Source organism: Octodon degus, unplaced genomic scaffold (assembly GCF_000260255.1).
Source record: "Octodon degus isolate 3935 unplaced genomic scaffold, OctDeg1.0 scaffold00113, whole genome shotgun sequence".
NCBI lineage: Eukaryota > Metazoa > Chordata > Mammalia > Rodentia > Octodontidae > Octodon > Octodon degus.
In genome coordinates, this window is record NW_004524689.1 from 4,411,746 (window position 1) to 4,421,929 (window position 10,184).

The window sequence follows — 10,184 nt, forward strand, 5'->3', positions numbered from 1 at the left end:
TCCATCCATCCATCCATCCATCCATCCATCCATCCATCCATCCATCTATCCACCCACCTACCCATCCATCCATCTACCCATTTGTCCATCTATCCACCCATCCGTCCACCCCCCACATCCATCCATCCATCCATCCATACATCCATCCATCCATCCATCCGTCCGTCCATCTGTCCATCTATCCATCCACCTATCCAACCATCCATCCACCCATCTGTCTATCCATTCATCATCCATCCATCCATCCATCCATCCATCCATCCATCCATCCATGCATCCATCTGTCCATCCACCTATCCATCCACCCATCCATCTACACATCCATCCTCTCACCCACTGGCCCATCCATCTGAACAATCTAGCATTTATGAGGTACTTCCTGTGAGTCCCAGGACAGTCATTCTGAGGACACCTGAGGGATGGTGCATTCCTTACCCTTACATGGTCCAATGGAGATGTCCTCCAAGTAAGCCTGCAATTAGAACAATAATTCTGATGCACGGGAGGAAGGTTCTGGTGAGGTGCATGGGAGCGCACAGGCGGGGTGGGCATCCCTGTCCTGAGTAGTTAGGGAGCACTTGCCAGGTGAGGTGATGTCAACCTACAGCAAGACCTCAGTGTAAGGAAAGGAAATACAGCAGGAAAGGCTCAGGGATGAGACTTAACCTCTGATTTCTGGAGCTGATAGCGATGATAGAAATTTGCACAAGGACCCACTCTGTTCTTGCTTCAGGTAGCTCCTCCTGAGGTTCTGTTAAGGTGCAGGCTTCCAGATGGAGCTGGCTTGGGGCCTTGATCCCCAGTCACTGGCTGCATTGTGGTAGTGACCGGTTCTGACAGTTGTGTGAGGCCCTGGTCCCCACCTGGGCCTTGTGGCCTTCTTCCTGTATGGTGTGCTTGCTGTTCCCTACTCTAGCCTTTTCCCTCAAGGCCATGCATGGCATCACAGCATCGCAGGTGTCAGGTCCATTATGGTGGACTTGGCGTGTCACGTCCTCCAAGCCAGGAGGCTACTCCACCCTGGCGGCAGGTAGAGCTGTGCTGTGTTTCTCCCATGGCCTGGGGCAGCAGGCCCATGTCCTATCAGCACTGAGATCATGCGCCCAGGTACTGGTCCAGCCTGGCTTTCACTTCAGTCTCTGCCAATTCATGTTAACAGATCTGTGTGGAGCTGGCGGTCATGGGCCATCTCCTGCTCAGAGCTGGAGCCATGACTTAGGCTGACGTCACCCAGTGGCTCTTCCTGGGAATGATTAACAAATCAGTGATTCTATCTGCAGCATGTTGTGTTTATAAATATTTAATTTACCTTCAGGTGCCTGCATTTTCCCGTCTCTGCCTTAGACTCAGCTGCCATTACTCTTTTCTGAAGCACCTCTCGCAGACCGAGTGTCAGGGCTGGGAAAGGCTAACTCCCTCCTCGCTGTCTCTCTGGAATAAGGCTCTGTCTTTTCTTTCCTTTTTAATCTTTGTGTGATTTGGCTCAGGGGGTTGGGAGTCACACTGAGAGAATGCGGCATCCCTTGTGACAAGGCAGAGAGATCTGTCCAGCTTCAGAAAAGCAGACTAAACTTCCAGTTGTGCCCCTGCATACATGGAGACCTGTTGTTGCCGCACACTTCTCCCGCCTGCAAGTTAATGACATTTAGGATCTGAAAGGGTGTCTGATGTTTTCCTCCCACAGAGACGTATTTTTGTCCTTGCCACCGACTCCTCTTTTGAAACCCAGTGCTTTGATTATTGCTGTACGGCAGGTTGAGTGAAAAAGACTCGGGAAGTCAAAATAGAAGCAGAGTCCGAGTCGAGCGCTTCTCTGGCCGAGGCGGAGCCCCGTCCGACACAGGAGGACAGCAGCTTCGAAACAACGAGAACTTTCTTCTCAGGGTTCAACGTGAGCTAATTGTTGTTATTATCTCTTTATTCTTCTGTTTCAGGAAATTGCAGCTTATTTAATAACCTTTGAGAAACACGAAGAATGGCTAACCACATCCCCTAGGACAAGGTAATGTCCCAGATCTTGCAGCTTCTCAACTATGTGCAGTCAATAGATTGATGGATTTTCATGGATTACCTGACTTGGCCAGTCATCTCGGTGGTGGTGCCGGCTCCACAGGTTGGAAATGTCCTGCTGTGCTCGGTGGCCCGGGGTCTCACAGTAATTGGCCCAAGTCCTGGGGCGGGTCCTGTGATCCGGTGGCTTAAGAACCAGTCCCATAAGGTGGGACCTGCTGTCCCGTAAGGTGAAACTGTGATGTGGCAGCCAGGGCAGCGCAGCCTTCCGTCTGGCTGCGAGGAGGGCTTTTCAGGCAGGAGCATCAGGGGGATTTAGTGCTGGGAAAGGGCCCAGCTGCCACCAGCAGGCTCTAGAAATGTACTTTCTGAAAAGAGAAACCAGTTTAACTGCCCACTTTTATCTCAGTGTGTTTTACAAACTGAAAGTCGAGTTATTCTTGATTGCTGGTGAGAAGATGCCCCAAATCAGAAGCAATGGCCAAGTTTGCAGTTTATTATGCAGTAAATGTCCTTCTACCCACTAACTGCCACAAACATTTACCTTCTCTCACCCACTTGGGAATAGAGGGAATTGGCAAGAATACAACCGACCCGTGTCCTGCCAGTGCAAGTGATGTTATTATCCTGTGAAGAACGGCGAGGCTGGGATTTAGGGCTTATTTTAAAGGAGGCCTCTTCCTTCCTCTCCCACCCTTAAGTTTTTATTTTTGGTATCTTACAGTCTAGAGATTCAGTCATTCTGGGTCGCTCTCTTCCAATTGCCACCACAGTTCTATTAGCGGTGACAGGGCCAGGTGCTGGTTTGCAGACAAGGGTGGCTACAGGGTGGCTGCCAGGGTGGCTGGACAGCAGGTTGAGTCTAAGAGGTGAGAGGGCCAGACTTCTGCTCCACCTGGACAGAGGTACCAGCGACTCTTGGACCCAGAAAGGGGGTGAGCTGTGTCCTCTGCACCCCTGGTGATAATCTGGCTTGCTAATCCTTCCTGAACCGTAGGGGAAAAATAGGTCCCCCTGGGAGTGGTCACTCCTTCTAAGAGATATTTTAAAATATTTCTTCATTAGCCTCCGGCATGTATTGGTTAGCGTTCTGTAGGTGATGGAAGGATGTTCCAGTTTGGACATCAGAGGCTACTGAGGAAAGGGAGATGACTGCTGAGATGCTTCCAGCAGGCCACTCTCGTTCTTTGACCTTTCAGGCTGAGAGCTGGAAATTTCCTCCACTCTTCAGCCTTCTGGGACTGTGATTTCCTAGGCTATAAAATGAAATGGCTTGTATCAGTCATTTTTGGGTGTGATAATGCTGCATAAGAAATGATCCCTAAACTTAGTGACTTTTACAACAACAAACTTCACTTCCTGCATGAGGATCTGTGTGTCGCCTGTCGTTTGGTTGGGGGCTAGGATTGCACCATGAATCTTGCCTAGAGTGAGAAGGTCTCCTCTGTCTGGGACAGTTGATTCTCATAGCAGAGAGCAGGCATTTACGAGCCCAGGGCAAGCCATGCAGGCACAGTGAGAGACATTCCCTGCTTGAATGGGGCCGCATATGCCACGACTGCAGTGGTGACAGCAAGTCTTATGGCCTGGCAGAAGAAGAATGGGGTGGAAAGGGCATTCCCGTGGAGTGGGGCGGGGCTGGAGTGCAGAGGGGTGGTGATGACGTCTTGTGTTTACGGAATTCAGCTGTATCACGGAGTGGGAAGCTCAGCACACCCGCACCTCTCTTTTTTCTGGGCGCATCTTCTAGAGAGACAGTTGAGTAGGCATTAGGAAGGCATGTGAGCATGCATGTCACAGGGGCTACCCCAGTTTGGTTTTTTAGTACTGGGAATAGAACCCAGGGCCTTGGGCCTGCTAGGCAACTGTTCTGCCGTGAGCCACACCCTCAGGTCTCTCCCTGGTGTCTGACAGCGCACCAGGAGTGAGTCCCAAGAATTCATTATTTTGACTAAGTTCCCAGGGGACAGGATGGGGCCGGCCTGGCTGGAGCCTCCCTTTGAGGACCAAGGCCTGATACCTCGGGACAGGAGCAGTGCATTCCGCCTCGGTCTGCTTCCTGGCTCAAGTACCCCCGGCTGCAGCAGCCTCCAGCCTCTCCACACCCTCTTCTCGCCTCTGCAAGAGACTCCTTGACTCTAAGTGGGAGGGAAGAGCCTCTCCTGAGCTGCAGTTCCGGCCACAGGCTCATGCTGAGAGTGTGGCGCCACGGAGCACCCGCAGGTGAGGGGAATTGACATTTCGGCCTCGGGATTTGGGTTTCCATGGAGAAGTGACTGTCACCTGTGGTCGTGCACAACTCCCTGGGCTTTGTGGAGTGTAAATGGAGTGAGAGACTTCCCAAGCTGAGGCAGGGAGGCACCTGGGTGGAAGATGGGCCACGGGCTCCTGTTTGAACAGATTCAGGTGCTGCCACCCAGTAGCTAAGGAGTGGTCAGAAAGTCATCACAGCTCCTTGGGGAGCTCCGCTTTTCCTTTCCGTGCGGAAGGTGGAGTTACATTTGCTTCAATACTAAGTGTGGCCCTGCTTTGCATGTGCGACGGTCCCTGTCACCTGTGGGTGTCACTGTCCCTCTTATCTATAGGTGCAGCCTCCTACTTCAGAGGCCTCTGCCAGGATGGCTCCAGGCTCTGGAGGGACCATTTCTTTCCTGAAGGGACAGGGGAGGACGGGCTCCTATTAGTGCTATAATATTTGCTCCATATTATACTCGAAAGCTTCCTGTCCCAGGAGAGGGAGAAGTTGCCACGGTTGTTCAAGGACCTTCCTAAATTAGTTGTCGGGTTGAGTTTGGTCCCTCCCCCCGTCTCCGATGTTGGAATTAATTGGCGCAGTTAGCTGCTGAGCTCATACAAACTGGCCTCTTGGTATTAACAAATTAATGACACCAATGCTCCGCGGAAGGAAAAGGCAGTGCAACTTCTGTTTGCCGCCGCCGCCGCCGCCGCCGCCCCTGCTAATTTCATTTTAGAAAATTAATAAAAATGAATTGCGCCACTGACATTTATAGAGTTTCCTAATAAAATGATACATTGTTTGTGTGGAGGAATCCCTATTAAATTAATTGTTGTAATCAGCTCACATATAGATGTTGGTATAGGCGCTGCGGTGGGACCCACTGCTGGTCTCCGGGGCTTGTGGAGGGCTGGGGGTTCTAAATATAGCCCTGGCTCAGAGCTGCCCTAATTACAGACAGGGCCCTGGGAGGGAGCCCCACTCACCTGCTTGATAATGAGGCGCGCTGCAGCGGCCGGGGGCCGGGGGCGTGGGGCAGCCATGACAGGGTGGTAGGGTGCAGGGCTGAACGTTCCACCAGCCCGGGTTCTGGGATCAGGGCTGGGACCTTCACCTTAAAAAATCACCCCTCAAGACGTCTTTATTTGGCACTTGCTGTGCGCTCAGCCCATCAGCCCCACACTCCCACTGTGCAGGTGTATTCAGAGCCATGGAGTGACGGGGTCACCCCCTTCCCTGTCTAGCCCCAGGACAGGATAAGTGACTGGGCTTGGCCTCCCTGCACCTGCTGCTGGCCAGGTGCTGGTCTTTAGTGTCCCTCTCACGGCTCCACCTGGCAGCAAGGGGCTGACACTGGGAGTCAGTGTTAGGACTGGGACTCGAACCCAGGACCATTGTGCTGTTAGCCTTTGCTTTGCCCTGGCTCCTCGTGCCCAGAGTGGGTGCAGACACTGGCAGGTAGGCTAGGGAATAGCTCCATGCCTCCTGCCATCCTCCCATCTTCACGGCTTCTGAGCCAGTCCAAAGAAGTAGACACCAGGTGGGGTCTTCCTGTGGGACCAGGCACCACACACCAGACTGGGGCTTCTCAACCCTCTCCTGGCCTAGATTTGCCCTGCCCCAACCCAGCATGGGTAGAATGGGAATTGGAAGCTGGAAATATGCCATGCTCAGGACTAGAGTGGAAGTCTGTCCATCCCAGGAATCCTGCTTATACCAGTGAGGAGGAAGCTGGGAATTGCTGTTAATTACCTAATGAATTAATTGGATTGATATAGCTGGCACCTTAACACAGATGCACTAAAGGTCTAGTAATAGAATTTTCCTATAATGAACACTAAATGCTTCTTGGTCAATAAGAAGTAAAATATCATGTTGTGGGAGGGTGGATAGGAAGGAGGAGAGAAGTGGACTCTGAGTGTTAGGTAGGCATAGAGCACTTGAGGGACCCCTTGGGTTCTCCCAGCCCCAGGGGCTGTGGCGCTTTTCCTGTCCCAGTCGGTCGGCGAGGACACTGAGTCTTTTGCACCCAGCTAACTCCATGGGTGACTTTGTTTCTCTTCAGGACAGCTGGATGTTGTCTTTGATCCCCAGCTCCTCCCCCTGGGTGCACCTTTTGACTTCCCTCTTTTCTAGAGACCCTGAAGCGGACCCTTGGCTCCTTCCCCTAACTGCTCCTTCTCTTTTGTCCCCTGAATCCAATCAGTCACCGATTCAGGTAGCTTTCCAGCCTGGAATCCCCACTCTCTTCTCCTGGGCTGCAGGCTCAGCACCGTGATCGTGTTGGGCATGAAAATTGCCCCTGGATTCCTTCTCCCCATGCTGAGGAACGTTTGGACGCCGCTTTCCTGAATGCTCTTTTCCCAACAGCGTTCGGGGCATCCTGTGAATACAAGGCCAACCCTAATGTGGCGTTGAAGGCCCTTGTTCCTTTGAAACCACCTGAATGTCCTCCAACAGCAGGGGCCGCTCTCTGCTTGTCCTACTCACCTTCCATGTCACCTGTGCCTTCCCCAGGCTAGGGACCTCACCCCGATGTCCTCACCCCCAGCCCCGTCTGCCTCCTCCTGAGAGCCTCCCCAGAGCCTGCAAGGACAGCCAGGCCTCCTCCCTTTTAGCTTCCTTAGCATGCATCAGCTACCATCATCGAGGGCTGGATCACCAGCCGTTGCAGTGTATAGCTCTTTGCTCTCGGGATCAGTGGCCTCAAGGACACAGTCCTGTGTCTCGCTGTCTCCTGCGAGCTCGGTGCAGTGGAGGCCACATCCCTACTGTGCAGTGAGCAGCGTGTGTGCCCATCTCAGTGCAGCAGGCCTGCCAGCTGCTGCCATAGTGGGTCCCTTGTCTTCGAGAGCTCCGGGGGTCCAGGCGGTGGCACCAGTCTGTGAACAGGGGCTCCACGTAGATGCCCACTTTCCCAGGCTCTCCCCGGGCCCTGAGCAGCTGGTGTTGCTTTTCCTAGCTTCTTCGGCATGAGCAGTACAGGGAGTGACCTGCAGGCCACCTTTGGGCCACAGCTCCTTGGCATAGACAGTGACGGGTCTTAGAGAAGGAGGCCGCTGTTCCTAGGGTAGGAGTGGGGGCGCTGCTCACCTGGGGACCAGAATAGGATGGCAAAAGTGGTCTGGAGATTCCATGTGAATGATTAAAGAAAAAACACCCAGAGTTAACCAGGAATGAAGCAGACCCTTGTTCCAACACAGATGAAACCTGAAGGTGCTGTGTTAAGTGACATAAACCAGGAACAAACATTGTCCCCTTCCTGCCGTGGGGCAGGATGTAGAAGGATTTTTCCCAGGAGGGAGGGCCAGGTCTGTTTCACTGGGGATGGACATTCAAGTGAGGAAGGAGGGAAGCCCTGGAAGGGACACGGAGCTAGACCTCTAGACGGGCAGAGCTGGTGAATTTTATGCCACATGAATTTTACCACAATGTAAGAAATTCTGAGCGTTGCTTCTGTGCTTTTTCTCAGGTATCCAGGTGAACATTGTAGGCAGGTGTGAGGGACTGTTCCTATGAGGGTGGAGGGTGCAGGCTCACACCAGGGTCCTTGCAAGGGACCCTTGCACTCCACTGACCTGGGGACCCACTGTGCAGTGAACACAGTGGTAGGCCAGCTCCAGGCGCAGCAAGCATGCCTACCCCACAGAGCAAACCCGCGCCTAAGCCCCGACTGTGCCCCCTGTGCCAAGACGTAGTGGTAGCGCAAGGGTCTGGGGTGCAGTGCCTGTCGGGATGTGTGGAAAGCCAGGCTGCATGGGGATGTCTCGGGGCTCGGTCCTGTTGTTACCTGTGGGGTGAGGCGGGGCTGCTGTGACCTGGATCCTGATACTGTGTCAGCGGTGCCTCGACAGCACTGGGATGTCCCAAAGCTGTGTGACGTGGCTGTGTCCTGGATCCTGGGTTCTTTGTCTGGAGTTGCAAAGGACCTGCTATAATAGCAGGTGAGCCACAGAGGCCACCTCCTGGACTCCTCAGGGCCAGGGCAGTGGCCAGGGCAGGGCCAGCTGACTGTCCAGCAGGTGAGGTTGTCACTTACGCTGGGCTCCAGATCAGAGGACACACAAGCCTCCCTCAACTGCTGGTGGATACGGTAGGGCTGCTGTGTGTGCCCCAGTGTGGCCCTGGTGGGAGAGGACTGTCACTTGGTCCTGCCCCTCTGCTTCTCAGTGCCAGCAGAGCTGGTCCTGGGTTCCTGGAGCGAGAGGGAAGCCTTGGGGTGCTTGTCTGCTGCTCCTCCTTAGACTCCCCTGGCTGCATGTCCTGCCCCCCACTTTCTTTTATTATTTTAATATTATTAAAAATGAACACACACACACACACACACACACACACACACACAGGTAATGAGTCAGGAATTTCTGGAAAGCTTGCAAGGAACAATGGGGGCCTCTGCCTGCCTTCCAGTCCTGTTTCCTAGCGGGGGCTGCTTCCCACCCTAGAGGTTCTGATCTCTACCTCTGGATTACAACTCAGTATGTTCTACTTCTATTCCCTCCTTCCTGCCCTCCCTTCTTTCCTGCCTTCCTTTTTTCATTCATTCTTTCTTGAGGGTTGGGTGTTGAGCCCCAGCCCTTCACACGGAGCGACATCTCCAGCCCTTTAAAGGTCAAGTTGGGGGGCTGAGGAGATAGCTCGGCGGTCTAAGTGCCTGCCTGGCAAGCAGAAGGCCCCGGGTTCAATCCCTGGTATACCAAATAAATAAATAAATCTTTAAAAAAAATATTTTTAAAAGCCATTTTGGGGCAGCTTCTTGCTAAGTCCTTATGTTGCTCAGTCTGGGCTCAAACTTGTGATCTTCCTGCCTCAGCCCTGCTCAGTGCCAAGGTTACACTGGCTGTTACCTTTTCCTCCCGTGCTAAGTGGGCACGTGGCTCTCTTGCTCCGCCGGCTTGTGGCTGGTGGAGTATCCAGCTGTTGCTTGCTTGGGGGAATCTGAGATCTTCTCTCTGGCTTCTCCTGAGAGGAGCACACCATGCTGCCTGGAGGTTCGGGCTGGCTTGCAGGAAGCTCAGGGGGCTTGGAATGTCACTGTTAAGTTTGAAGGTGTCACTTAGCTCTCCTAGATTCTTAAGCTTTTATGGTGCTGGCGATTGAACCCAGGGCCTTCCCACGGAGCTACACTTTCAGCCCTTTTTATTTTAAGACAGGGTCTCCCTAAGTTGCTCAGTTGCCCAGGCTGGGGTCAAACTTGTGATCCTCCTGCCTCAGCCTTCCAGAATGCTGGGATTGCATTCAAACCTTCTCAGTCTCTGGCATGTGTTACTTGCATCTCTGCTTCTCTGAGTCCAGGTCTTTCAGGGCCCTTTGCCTGGCAAAGGCAGAGGCTGGAAGGCTTTGCCTGGCTGCTCGGGGCAGCTGGGAGGCCGTGGGGGTGTCTGTCTGCTCCCTGTGTGGGCCTTGCCCACCCTCCCCTTTTGGTGGCACTGCTGCCACCTGCATTCAGTCCCTCCATCTCTGCAGCCAGAGCTTGGGCCAGTGGAGCACCTGGGCATAGCTTCCTGCTCGGCTGGGTCAGTTACCGGCCCCTTGTCTGCTTCCAACTTGATAAGATACACTGGCCTCTCCCATCTGCACCCTAGCCACCCCTAGCTGTGCCCCCACTGGTTTCTACTTGTCCCTGTTGTCACTGCGTTTGGCTGCACCCCCCCCCATTCCCTCCCCTCCTGCTTCCCGCCCTCCCCCCTCTCATGTTCTTGGCCTGCTCACCTCACTTTTTTATTTGCTTTCTTTTCTTGCTCCCTTGGCTTTGGTCTGAGTGCTCAGCATGCAGTCCCAAGGTTTCAGAGGGAGTGGAGGGAGTAGAGGCCCTGTGGCTGGGACAGTTGCCTCCTCACAGCATGGAGGTAGGGGCACAAGGCCCGGCCTCTCTGAGGCCCAGCATCTCCTCCTCCTCCTCTTCCTCTTCCTCCTCCTCCTCTTCCTCCTCCTCCTCCTC

At 53.6% G+C, this 10,184-nt stretch overlaps 1 protein-coding gene across 10 annotated transcripts in view; it reads left to right on the forward strand.

Annotated features, from left to right (window-relative positions):
- The window catches only part of Camta1 (calmodulin binding transcription activator 1), a 766,244-nt gene that overhangs the window by 248,489 nt on the left and 507,571 nt on the right, over window positions 1–10,184 (forward strand). For all 10 annotated transcript variants that reach the window (XM_023699407.1, XM_023699408.1, XM_023699410.1 and 7 more), the window contains exon 5: window positions 1,935–2,002. In XM_023699407.1, the coding sequence (XP_023555175.1) occupies window positions 1,935–2,002 (68 nt within the window). The remainder of the gene's footprint in view (window positions 1–1,934; window positions 2,003–10,184) is intronic.